Source organism: Cherax quadricarinatus, chromosome 29, assembly GCF_038502225.1.
Source record: "Cherax quadricarinatus isolate ZL_2023a chromosome 29, ASM3850222v1, whole genome shotgun sequence".
NCBI classification, from domain to species: Eukaryota; Metazoa; Arthropoda; class Malacostraca; order Decapoda; family Parastacidae; genus Cherax; species Cherax quadricarinatus.
In genome coordinates this window covers 33943552-33957505 of record NC_091320.1, presented here as the reverse complement: position 1 = coordinate 33957505, position 13954 = coordinate 33943552, and the positions used below count along the sequence as shown (strand labels likewise).

At 43.4% G+C, this 13954-nt stretch overlaps 1 protein-coding gene across 2 annotated transcripts in view; it reads left to right on the top strand.

The window, feature by feature from the left end:
- Positions 1-13954, top strand: part of LOC128690438 (serine protease svh-1-like) — a 109415-nt gene that overhangs the window by 54820 nt on the left and 40641 nt on the right. For both annotated transcript variants that reach the window (XM_070089693.1, XM_070089692.1), the window contains exons 15-16: positions 6441-6594; positions 13648-13823. In XM_070089693.1, the coding sequence (XP_069945794.1) occupies positions 6441-6594; positions 13648-13823 (330 nt within the window). The remainder of the gene's footprint in view (positions 1-6440; positions 6595-13647; positions 13824-13954) is intronic.

The window sequence follows — 13954 nt, the reverse complement described above, 5'->3', positions numbered from 1 at the left end:
ATCTGCATTTGTATACCACACCTTCAACTTCTTTTCTAAGACTGTGGTCTGGGAGGTGTATTGTGTATAGTGGGAGACCTCATAAGGAACTATGGGTGGTTGCTGTGGGGGTGGAGTTTGTAATGCAGTGGGTGGGGGCATTGGATGTGGCATGGGTGTTTTGGTTTAGAGTGTTTGGTTGCACTGGGGTTAACCTGGTTGGGAGGCTTCTATAGGAAGTTGTGAGGGAGGCTGTATTTGATCTTCTTCCTGGGTCTGGGATCTCCTGTCTGTCTTCTCCATCCCCTCTCTTTCCTCCTTTCACATTTGTACCATCTCTCTCAGTTTCTGCCTTTCTTCTTGTGTTCTGTTGTGGTCGAGATACACCTTCCTGTATGCTGGCATGCCCCTTAATCGTGCTTTCTCCTGCAGTATCCTGTTCTGAGTCGATTCTGCCTTGAAAGTCACTTTCACTGGCCGGGTTCTTTTTTTACAAACCCCCCTATTCTCCAAAAAATTCCCAGCTGGGTCATGTCCTCTTCTCCTATTGCTTTCATGATGCTTTCAATTGCTTTTTTCCCCTTGTTTTCTTGCTTCATATGTTTCCCCTTCAACTTCCTGGAGCCGTACACAAAGACTGACCTCAACCTTTCATTCTCCCACTGCATATCCCTGTGTATCCCCTCATTCAATTTGATTTCCTCCATTGCAGCTTTCCTTTCTTCAGTTTCACTAGCTAATGTACTTGGGCTCATTGGCATGTCATTTTCCCTTCTCGGCTTTCCCTGGGCTCTGCTGTGGTCTGTTAGGGCCTCCACATATAGCTTAGCTCTTTCATTTACTACAGTCTCCTCTGATAGAGCTTCTACATGCAGTTTGTCTCCTTCTTTCCCTACAGTCCCCTTATTTGTGACTGAGGTAGCAGTCTCTGTTGTCAATCCCAAAATGTTCTTTAGTTCTTTAGGCTGTTTCAGATTTTTCAGTTCCTCTTCTAAACTCTGTATCCTAGCCTCTGCTGCTTTGACTTGCACCTCCCACTTCCTGCTTTCCATAACTATCCTCTCTTCCATTCTCATGCTAAGTTCTTCTAGTTTCTTTTCCCATTCATGTTCCCTTTTTATGAGCTCTGCTGCCCAATCTTCCTTTGCAGCTTCCTCCTCCTGTCCCTTGGTTTTTCTTGTTGCTCTCTGGCAACTCATTTTTGTTTTATCCTGATTGCCTCAGAGTGGGAAACCTATGTAATTCTGTATGTTAGGTTAGTATTGTGTATGTCAGAGTGGGGGGGGGTAGAGGAGGAACTGTGGCTATGTGGGAGAGGAGTGGGGAGGGGGATTTAGGGGGGACTATGGGGAGTGGGAAGGAGGGAGAAGCAAGTGGGTGAGTGGGAGAGGGAGAGGGGGAAGGAGGGAGAGGTGGGGAGGGGGAGGGTTAAAGAGGGAGAGGAGGGATCAGGGGAAGGAGTGAGATGTCAGTGGGGAGGGGGGGAGTGTATGTGTGAGTCTGGATATGTGTGTTAGTTAGTTACCATTTTGTCCTAGGCACATGTCGATTAGACACTAGGCCTGTTGTACATGTGTGTATCTGTGTGTGTGTGTATAGTGAGAGTGGTATGTGTGTCTGTGTGTGTGTTTGTGTCTGCGTGTGTGTGTCTGCGTGTGTGTGTCTGCATGTGTGTCTGTGTGTGTGTCTGCATGTGTCTGCGTGTGTGTGTGTGTCTGCATGTGTGTGTGTGTCTGCGTGTGTATGTGTGTGTGTGTGTGTGTGCGTGTGTGTGTGTGTGTGTGTGTGTGTGTGTGTGTGTGTGTGTGTGTGTGTGTGTGTGTGTGTGCATGTGTGTGTGTGTGTGTGTGTGTGAGGTAGGTGACTTGTGCAGTGTAATGTGGAGTCTCAGTGGTCCTTGACTGACCACAACTTCTTGTGACCTGACCTCCACCCTCCTGGGACTTGACCCGCACCTACTTACAATGTTGCCCTTAAAAGCTTGTCCTGCCACCTAGCTTATAGTAAGTTACTTGCCTTGTTCATTGAATTACCAATTGCTATTCCTTATTGAATACTTGAGTGCCTATTCTTTATCGTGCTATGAGAGACCATTCACAATCAACTTGGCGATTTATTGGAACCCTGGAACACCCACACAACCACTCATAGGTGGATACAGCACTTGCAATGCAGCTGTAGCAGCCTGTAGATTGTCCAGCTCGATGTGACGTCCTGGCGTAGATCCACCTCAATTTCTTCTCGTTAATAATGCACGCTATTCACTGTATTTCTCTCACTGGACACACGATTGTTTCACTTTATCAACTTTCTTGGGTGACACGTGACGTCACCTTACCACCCACACTAGCCTGCCCGCTCTGACTGCGCCACCATGGTTTACTTTCTTGATCACTTATAAAATTGTGGCTCTCCCAACACTTATGTGGCTCAGGCAGATTGTAAATCGCTTCTAGGATTGTTCACTACCCTAACACACTTTGCAAGCTCTGCAGAACACTTGTGTAGCCCTCAAAAACACTTATATTCGCGGAGCATGGAAGGCGTGACTCGCGCGCTCGGTGTGTGTGTGTGTGTGTGTGTGTGTGGTGCTGAATAGGTAAAACTTGCGATTTTGGCTTAAATAGCAACGCACTTCTTGCCGAATAGGGCAAGTGAAAATTTGCGTATTCGACACACACAAACACACACACAAATATATATATATATATCATCCCGACGCTATACGACCCCTACGTGTATCCTTGACTAGTAGTGTACAGGTTACATTCAGCTTTAACCCTTTGTGCAGTAGATAGGCTACTGATCTAATACACCATTCTTCTTATATACAAACAAGAAGGTGTTTAAAGTTTTCTTTGGCATTTATTATTTTTTCCTCTATTTTTAATATAAGACGGTATATATGTGTACTTATGTACCTCTTGGGTCCAGTACCATCGATCTGATCCTACAAAAAAAAGTCTCAGACCTCAGAACGATGGAAGGCAGGATGAAAGACATCGATACACACATGATGCCTTGTATCTTCTCATCAGGTGCCTTTCAATCCCAAAACTTACCTACTTCCTGAGATGCTTCTCAACTTTCAGCAGTCCGAAATTCAAGGAATATGACCCTCTTCTTAAGATCATGCTAGAGAATGTATTGAATGTTTCCCTCGAAGATGGACAGTGGTTGCAAGCCTCTCTCCCAGTCAGGCTTTGGGGACTGGGAGTACGCAAATCCTCCCAAATTACCCTACCAGTTTTCCTATCCTCTTCCATAACATCAAATAAGTTAATAAAACAAATTCTTCGAGACAATCTCAGTGACTCAGCAGGAATACAGGACCCTAGCTATGCCAGTGCCATCACTGAATGGGACTCTTGCTGCTCTGACACCAAAACCTAGTGCAGCACTGGCTTACAAACAGTCAAGTTGGGATGGCCCCATCGCTGAAAAAGTGCTTACTAACATGCACATCGCTCTGGGGTCTTCCTCCAAACAGTTCCCATTTCGGCAATGGGAACGCGCCTCGACCCTAAGACCCTCCGTATTGCAGTGGCTCTGCGCGTTGCTGCCCCAATTCACACTAAATACACGTGTATTTGCGGCGATGCAAAAGCCAACCAATATGGTCTACATTGTCTTAACTGTTCCAAAACAAAGGGCTGGCATGCAAGACACAGTGAGGTCAACGACATCATAAAGAGAACCCTTGCTACAACTGGATGTCCAGCCGATAGAGAGCCCTGAGCACTAGCAGTCAACAATACCCACAACCCAGCAAACTGCCCCGATGGGATCACCATCTATCCTTGGCAGAATGGCAAGCTCTTAGCATGGGATTATACATGTGTGTCGACTCTGGCTGACGCCTACATCCAACACAGTGTCGGGCGACAGGGAGGAGCTGCTGATCACAGGGAGGAGTACAAGATCAGGGACATAAGCCAACAGTATCAATTTGTCCCAGTGGGATCAGAGACCTTGGGATCATGGGAAAAAAATACCACACGTTTCCTTAAAGAATTAGGTTCCAGACTCATCGATACCACCAGAGACCCAAGGGCAGCCACTTTCACGTTCCAGCGCCTCAACGTGGCCATCCAGTGGGGAAATGCTTGCTGCATACTTGGCTCGCGTCCGGTTTCGGAGGAGATTCATAATCTTTGATATATTGTACCACTGTATTCATGTTTGTGTTTTCTGTAAATGTATTCTGTCTATTAATAAATTTTCCCATAGAATATACAATATAGGGGGTGGTAGGAGAAGAAAATATTCCAACAGCTCCGGGGAGAACCTTGAGTTTTCCCTGAGGTACGTTTATTGTCTTCTTTGAGGATGAGGGTCCCCAGTAAAGTTCTAGAGGTGGTACCTCCCTATATATATATATATATATATATATATAGATATATATATATATATATATATATATATATATATATATATATATATATATATAAATATATATATATAAATATATATATATATATTTTTTAATAAACAAAATACATTTACAGAAAAAAACATAAACATGAATACAATGGCACAATGTATCAAAGATGATGAATTTCCTCCAGCTCCTCCGAGGCTGGACGTGAGCCAAGTATGCAGCAAGCATTTCCCCTCTGGATGGCGACGCTGAGGCGCTGGAACATGAAAGTGGCTGCCCTTGGGTCCCTGGTGGTGTCGATGAGTCTGGAACCCAATTCTTTAAGGAAACGTGTGGCATTTTTTCCCCATGATCCCAAGGTCTCTGATCCCACTTGGACAAATTGATACTGTTGGCTAATGTCCCTGTACTTGCTGATCTTGTACTCCTCCCTGTGGTCAGCAGCTCCTCCCTGTCGCCCCACACTGTGATGGATATAGGTGTCAGCCAGTGTGGACACACAGGTATAGTCCCATGCTAAGAGCTTGCCATTCTTCCAAGGATAGATGGTGATCCCGTCGGGGCGGTTTGCTGGGTTGTGGGTATTGTTTGCTGCAAGTGATCGTGGCTCCCTCTCGGCAGGGCATCCAGCTGTAGCAAGGGTTCTCTTAATGATGTCGTTGACCTGATTGTGTCTTGCATGCCAGCCCTTGGTTTTGGAACAGTTAAGACCATGTAGACCGTATTGGTCTGCTTGCACTTCTAAATTAAAAAAAAATATATATATATATATATATATATATATATATATATATATATATATATATATATATATATATATATATATATATATATATATATATATGTATATACATATATATATATATATATATATATATATATATATATATATATATATATATATATATATATATATATATATATATATATATATATATAATACATACATATATATATATATGTGTGTACATATATATATATATATATATATATATATATATATATATATATGTATATATATATATATATATATATATATATATTTATATATATATATATGTATATATGTACACACATATATATATATATATATATATATATATATGTATATTTATATATATATATATATATATATATATATATGTATATATATATATGTACACACACACATATATAAGTATATATATATATATATATATATATATATATATATATATATATATATATATATATATATATATATATATATATATATATATATATATATCTCACTTATTTATTTATTATAGGTACATATATATACCGTCTTATATTAAAAATAGAGGAAAACATAATAAATGCCAAAGAAAATTTTAAACAAACACCTTCTTGCTTGTATATAAGAAGAATGGTGTATTAGATCAGTAGCCTATCTACTGCACAAAGAGTTAAAGCTGTTCACTACTAGTCAAGGATACACGTCGGGGTCGTATAGCGTCGGGATGACCAGAGACAAACAGATTGGATCTAGTAAATGACAGTATATGCTGAAAATTGTATAAAAGCTGACAAGTTGATGAGAAAGACACAAGTACAGCAGCTGTGTATCTTGACTGTTGAAACGTTTCGCCTACACGGTAGGCTTCATCAGTCAAATTCGGAGGAGAGTGTATTGTAGGCAGCAGTAGTAGTGGTGACAAGGTAAAGATGTAATCAGTCCATCATCCTTGAGATGGTCAGTTCCTCAGCCTAGAGAAGTGTTCATCTCCAAGGTTTTGAACTAGCTGGGAACTGAATGGGAGGCAGTCAAGTTCGACCCAGAGAGAAAATAAATCGAGTTTCTTGGACCAAGAGCATCTCACCATCAAGGAACAACTTTGAGCGAGGAATGAGAACAGGAATAGTGAGCTATGATGGCTGACTTGCATGACTGAAACTGCCCTGAATATATTTAAGTATTGTGGATGCACAGGTATTATCCTCATGTTTTTAAACGTTTTTGTAGCCCACTATTCCTCCATTTTGCTTTGCTTTGAAACCCTATGAATTGATAGATTATCTATGTATTAAATGTATCCATGTATTCCCGTGTACCGAGAAGATGCGAGCAGCAGGAGCCTGAGGTGGAGGATGCGGTCAGGAACAGCTCTGCTGTGCCCAGGAGCAGTTACCCTAGGGAAGTGTGTCCGCCAGGCAAGTTCAGGTGTTCATCTGGTGACTGCATCGACAGACAGCGGCTGTGTGACGGCGTATTTGTGAGTCAGAGGCGTGCTGTACTTTATGTCAACTTTTCACAGTGTTTCAGATAGACTGCAAGTCAAAGGTGTGATATATTTTATGGTAGCTTTTTACAGTGCTTGAGATTACTGTCGTAACGGCTTCTAAAACTGAAAACCTTTATTTTAGACTAATATTCACCCAGGATTGAGGATTTTCAGGTATAGGTGAAACTAACTCCTCAACAGGTCTAAAAAAAAAAAAACAAGGTTTTCCTCCTTCATACATGTGTCAATACTTGATGCCTCAGTCATCGTCTAAATTAATGCTTAGAATGATGATCAGATCGTAGGGAAAAAAATATTACAGATAATATTCAGAAAATACTAGGTTATCGCTTATTAGAACAGAAGTGCAGAGTCCCAGCCTAATGAGCTCCTGTTGTAGTTATGGTAACAAACTTTTTACCCAAATGCTGAGGCGCCCATTACCATCTATAACATCTACAAGAACCCAAGACACACCCTCGACATTGCAGAGCTTCTCGCGCTAGCACGCACTGAGTGTATTATTGTGGGTGGAGACTTCAATGCACATCGCCCAATGCTGCACTCTCACTCAGCAACCAATGCTGCGGGCAGACACAAAGCAATGCTCCTACACGATATTCTAGAGGTAAAACTGCTAAACAATGGAGACCCCACACACCTGTTGGGTGGCTGCCTCGACCTTACCCTCGGGTCAAGACAACTCGCAGCAGGAGCCACATGGGAAACTCATCCTCACCTTGTCATTGACCACTTTGCAGTGATCACCACCTTTAATGTGGTGCCTCCTGGATGGGACGTAAAGAGGGCCAACTGGAAGGTGTTCCAGGATTATCTTCATGACTGGTGGTCCACATACACTCTATCCGAAGACTGTGATACAGTGAGCAGGAGCTGATCACTGTTCTCATCCAGACAGCAGAGTGCGCAATTCCAAAGAAGTCCGCAGGACGCACTCACAAAAGAGACTGGTGGTTCTACAACGACGAGGTGCGGGAGCAGAACCACCGCATCAACTCTTTTAGGAAGCTATACAGGCGTAACCCTACGGCAGAGAACAGGAATACTCTGAGAGCCATTGTGCAGCATGCCCGCAAAGTCTCTCTCAGAGTAAAAACTGAGAAATGGCTGGAGTGGTGCTCAACATTCTGGCATCACACCACCTTATCTGAGATATGAGGCAAGCTTAACATCGCAACTGGCAAAAGCAAGCCAAGGCCACCAGCACACCCGAACCCATCCCAAGAAGCTGAGAAACTAGTGGAGCTCTTCACTTCCAGGGGAGCCTCCACTCAGGGACAGGCAGGCCTGTGTCAGCTTTCAGGGACACTACTCTTCATTTAAAACCATGGAAAACGGCACGCCACAAGGAGGTGTGCTCAGTCCTACCCTGTTTAACGTCCTTATGCAGGAACTTGTGAGCCTTCCCTTTCATAGTGGTACGCAGCTCCTCAGCTATGATGATGATCATGCACTCGTAGTGAAAGGGAAAGGTAATTTGGAGCGACAGGCTCAGAGAGCTTTGAACCTAACAACGTAGTCTTACAAGGAACTAGGCCTCGAGATCTCCGCCGAGGAATCTCTTGCAGTGATGTTCAAGAAACCGGATCTTGCGAACAGATTACGTATTCAGAATATAGAACTTGAGTGGACAGGCTCCTACCTATACTTGGGAATCTACATTGATGAAAAGCTGACCTTTCAGAAACAGGCCGAGTATGTCAGGTCACGTGCTCTACTCAGACTCAACGCCATGAGAGCCATGACGAGGCACCGTACAGGGGCGAGCAAAGATGTACTTCGCTTGTACTATATACAAGCTATACGCTCGCTCATTGATTACGGGGCACCGGCATTAGCTCATCTCTTCCCGCAGAGCAGGCAAACGATGGAGGTCGTACTAAACCAGGCGATAAGAACTATGCTTGGAGCCCCCATCTGGACCAACACAGTATGTCTCAGATCTGAGGCCCAGCTTCCTTCCCTGGCTGACAGAGTAAGATACATAAATGCCTGCAAAGTAGCCACGATTCTGCAACGGCAGCAAGATACCCCACTAAGAGGGATATTGACAACCATGACAAAAGATCCAATTCTCTTCACGGACTACTGGATTCGTTCGTTTTGTGCTGCTGGGCGGAAGCTGCTGCCTATACAACTACTCCTTGAGAAGAGTTGTGACCTTCCTGTTGCTGGGTATCATCCACCACCTCCCTGGCGCCCAGATCCAGCCGATGTTTGCGTCATGCAACTACCTACCTCTAAGCGTCTCTGCAGTCAAGACATCCTCAGCAATCATGCTGAGACAAGCATGGCACTGGCAGAGGGAGGCACATGTGCAGTGTATTTCACAGATGGTTCTGTCCACCCTGACAGGAAGAGAGCAGCAGCTGGACTGTACCACAATGGTCAAACACAAGGCTGGCGACTCCCTGACCACTGCACGATCCTTCAAGCTGAGCTGGTGGCGATTCAGCAGGCATGTGACAATGTCTACTGAATCGACTCCGACCCTTCATACATGTTGATTCCACCTTTGCAATCAATGCCCTCTCCCATCCCCAACCACAGGACAATGTTCACCTCATCACACCGATCCTGAGCATAATGACAGCCTTAGAAGTTCAGGGTAACAGATCGACATAGAACTGGATCCCCAGCCATGCTGGCATCCGGGGAAATGAGGCGGCAGATGATGCAGCCAAGGCAGCCACTGAGTATCCACATGTTGGGATTACTGTCTCCATCAGCCTACGACAGATCAAACTGGTGGCTGCCAGAGCCATGAAACTTATGGGGGAGGTCTTAGGTGATACCCTCATCTCAACAGTGGTACCGAGCAGCGAATCATGGAGAACCCCCTCCATATGATAGAAGCTGGTCCAGAGCGCAGTGTACCGCCATCCATCGGCTTCGTTTGGGTTTTCCCACAGCCAAGCTGATGGTAGACAAGGGCAGTACGTTGTCCAGCGCCCCCTAACACGCTATCTTCTGGAGCGCGAAGTTACTGAGACACTCCGCAGGCAATTAGCACTGATATCCCCTCCCGAAGAGGACCCAGAGATGACTGCGGCCAGGACTTCGGTCTTGGCGAACATTATACATACATACCTATGCTGTAGGTATGTATGTATAATGTAGGTAGTATGTTGGTAGACAGCAACCACCCAGGGAAGTACTACCGTCCTGCCAGATGACTGTGAAACAGAAACCTGTAACTGTTTTACATGATGGTAGGATTGCTGGTGTCTTTCTCTCTCTCATAAACACGCTAGATAACAGGGATATCTTGCTACTCCTACTTACACTTTGGTCACACTTCACAGACACGCACATGCATATATATATATACATACATCTTTGTTTTTCTCCTTTTTCTAAATAGCTCTTGTTCATCTTTATTTCTTCTATTGTCCATGAGGAAGTGGAAAAGAATCTTTCCTCCATAAGCCATGAGTGTCGTATGAGGCGACTAAAATACCGGGAGCGATGAGCTAGTAACCTCTTCTCCTGTAGACATTTACTAAAAAAGAGAAGAAGAAAAAACTTATAAAACTGGGATGCTTAAATGTGCGTGGATGTAGTGCGGATGACAAGAAACAGATGATTGCTGATGTTATGAATGAAAAGAAGTTGAATGTCCTGGCCCTAAGCGAAACAAAGCTGAAGGGGGTAGGGGAGTTTCGGTGGGGGGAAATAAATTGGATTAAATCTGGAGTATCTGAGAGAGTTAGAGCTAAGGAAGGGGTAGCAGTAATGTTGAAGGATCAGTTATGGAAGGAGAAAAGAGAATATGAATGTGTAAATTCAAGAATTATGTGGATTAAAGTAAAGGTTGGATACGAAAAGTGGGTCATAATAAGCGTGTATGCACCTGGAGAAGAGAGGAATGTAGAGGAGAGAGAGAGATTTTGGGAGATGTTAAGTGAATGTATAGGAACCTTTGAACCAAGTGAGAGAGTAATTGTGGTAGGGGACCTGAATGCTAAAGTAGGAGAAACTTTTAGAGAGGGTGTGATAGGTAAGTTTGGGGTGCCAGGTGTAAATGATAATGGGAGCCCTTTGATTGAACTTTGTATAGAAAGGGGTTTAGTTATAGGTAATACATATTTTAAGAAAAAGAGGATAAATAAGTATACAAGATATGATGTAGGGCGAAATGACAGTAGTTTGTTGGATTATGTATTGGTAGATAAAAGACTGTTGGGTAGACTTCAGGATGTACATGTTTATAGAGGGGCCACAGATATATCAGATCACCTTTTAGTTGTAGCTACACTGAGAGTAAAAGGTAGATGGGATACAAGGAGAATAGAAGCATCAGGGAAGAGAGAGGTGAAGGTTTATAAACTAAAAGAGGAGGCAGTTAGGGTAAGATATAAACAGCTATTGGAGGATAGATGGGCTAATGAGAGCATAGGCAATGGGGTCGAAGAGGTATGGGGTAAGTTTAAAAATGTAGTGTTAGAGTGTTCAGCAGAAGTTTGTGGTTATAGGAAAGTGGGTGCGGGAGGGAAGAGGAGCGATTGGTGGAATGATGATGTAAAGAGAGTAGTAAGGGAGAAAAAGTTAGCATATGAGAAGTTTTTACAAAGTAGAAGTGATGCAAGGAGGGAAAAGTATATGAAGAAAAAGAGAGAGGTTAAGAGAATGGTGAAGCAATGTAAAAAGAGAGCAATTGAGAGAGTGGGTGAGATGTTATCAACAAATTTTGTTGAAAATAAGAAAAAGTTTTGGAGTGAGATTAACAAGTTAAGGAAGCCTAGAGAACAAATGGATTTGTCAGTTAAAAATAGGAGAGGAGAGTTATTAAATGGAGAGTTGAGGTATTGGAAAGATGGAGGGAATATTTTGAGGAATTGTTAAATGTTGATGAAGATAGGGAAGCTGTGATTTCGTGTATAGGGCAAGGAGGAATAACATCTTGTAGGAGTGAGGAAGAGCCAGTTGTGAGTGTGGGGGAAGTTCGTGAGGCAGTAGGTAAAATGAAAAGGGGTAAGGCAGCCGGGATTGACGGGATAAAGATAGAAATGTTAAAAGCAGGTGGGGATATAGTTTTGGAGTGGTTGGTGCAATTATTTAATAAATGTATGGAAGTGGGTAAGGTACCTAGGGATTGGCAGAGAGCATGCATAGTTCCTTTGTATAAAGGCAAAGGGGACAAAAGAGAGTGCAAAAATTATAGGGGGATAAGTCTTTTGAGTATACCTGGTAAAGTGTATGGTAGAGTTATTATTGAAAGAATTAAGAGTAAGACTGAGAATAGGATAGCAGATGAACAAGGAGGCTTTAGGAAAGGTAGGGGGTGTGTGGACCATGTGTTTACAGTGAAACATATAAGTGAACAGTATTTAGATAAGGCTAAAGAGGTTTTTGTGGCATTTATGGATTTGGAAAAGGCGTATGACAGGGTGGATAGGGGGGCAATGTGGCAGATGTTGCAGGTGTATGGTGTAGGAGGTAGGTTACTGAAAGCAGTGAAGAGTTTTTACGAGGATAGTGAGGCTCAAGTTAGAGTATGTAGGAAAGAGGGAGATTATTTCCCAGTAAAAGTAGGCATTAGACAGGGATGTGTGATGTCACCGTGGTTGTTTAATATATTTATAGATGGGGTTGTAAGAGAAGTAAATGCGAGGGTCTTGGCAAGAAGCGTGGAGTTAAAAGATAAAGAATCACACACAAAGTGGGAGTTGTCACAGTTGCTCTTTGTTGATGACACTGTGCTCTTGGGAGATTCTGAAGAGAAGTTGCAGAGGTTGGTGGGTGAATTTGGTAGGGTGTGCAAAAGAAGAAAATTAAAAGTGAATACAGGAAAGAGTAAGGTTATGAGGATAACAAAAAGATTAGGTGATGAAAGATTGGATATCAGATTGGAGGGAGAGAGTATGGAGGAGGTGAATGTATTCAGATATTTGGGAGTGGACGTGTCAGCGGATGAGTCTATGAAAGATGAGGTGAATCATAGAATTGATGAAGGGGGAAAAGGGTGAGTGGTGCACTTAGGAGTCTGTGGAGACAAAGAACTTTGTCCTTGGAGGCAAAGAGGGTAATGTATGAGAGTATAGTTTTACCAACGCTCTTATATGGGTGTGAAGCATGGGTGATGAAAGTTGCAGCGAGGAGAAGGCTGGGGGCAGTGGAGATGTCATGTCTGAGGGCAATGTGTGGTGTGAATATAATGCAGAGAATTCGTAGTTTGGAAGTTAGGAGGAGGTGCGGGATTACCAAAACTGTTGTCCAGAGGGCTGAGGAAGGGTTGTTGAGGTGGTTCGGACATGCAGAGAGAATGGAGCGAAACAGAATGACTTCAAGAGTGTATCGGTCTGTAGCGGAAGGAAGGCGGGGTAGGGGTCGGCCTAGGAAAGGTTGGAGGGAGGGGGTAAAGGAGGTTTTGTGTGCGAGGGGCTTGGACTTCCAGCAGGCATGCGTGAGCGTGTTTGATAGGAGTAAATGGAGACAAATGGTTTTTAATACTTGACGTGCTGTTGGAGTGTGAGCAAAGTTACATTTATGAAGGGATTCAGGGAAGCCGGCAGGCCGGACTTGAGTCCTGGAGATGGGAAGTACAGTGTCTGCACTCTAAAGGAGGGGTGTTAATGTTGCAGTTTAAAAACTGTAGTGTAAAGCACCCTTCTGGCAAGACAGTAATGGAGTGAATGATGGTGAAAGTTTTTCTTTTTCGGGCCACCCTGCCTTGGTGGGAATCGGCCAGTGTGTTAACAATAAAAAAACCTATGCTGTACTTCCTACAAGAGTGATGGACTGAACACATCGATTTCAGGCTGTGGGACTGATTATCTCAATCTCCTCCTTTCCTTACCCATTTCTACTTTTCATTGGACTGATGAAGTCACTGTGTGGCGAAACGTTTCTTCAATAAAGATTCCCATATGTTGCATAAATGTCTCAATTCTTCAACTCTTTGTCGGTTTTCAAAACCATTCATCACTACCAGTCACTAGTACATTCATCTATTAGTCACTAGAACAGTCACTAATCAACTACTGTAATATCCTAGAGCTCACTGCTCACTCTCTTCACTAGGACTGTGATGACAAGAGTGACGAGGTGGGGTGCCCCGACTACAGCCACGAGTTCAGAAAGCAAGTGAGGCACAGGTTGCAAGGGAACGAGGTAGGGGAATGGCTGTACACCAAGAAAACCTGTGCTGCCCGCTGCATCCAGGCCAAGAACTTCGTCTGCAAGTCGTTTAACTACCAGTGAGTAGTGTTACTGCAACTTTAGCATGTTATGGATAATTTACTTTGAGTGGTTGCTTTATAGGGTTTAATGCTTGTAGACTACACGAAGGTCAGAATTGCTGCATGTTTCCTGTACACCACTAGTCTAG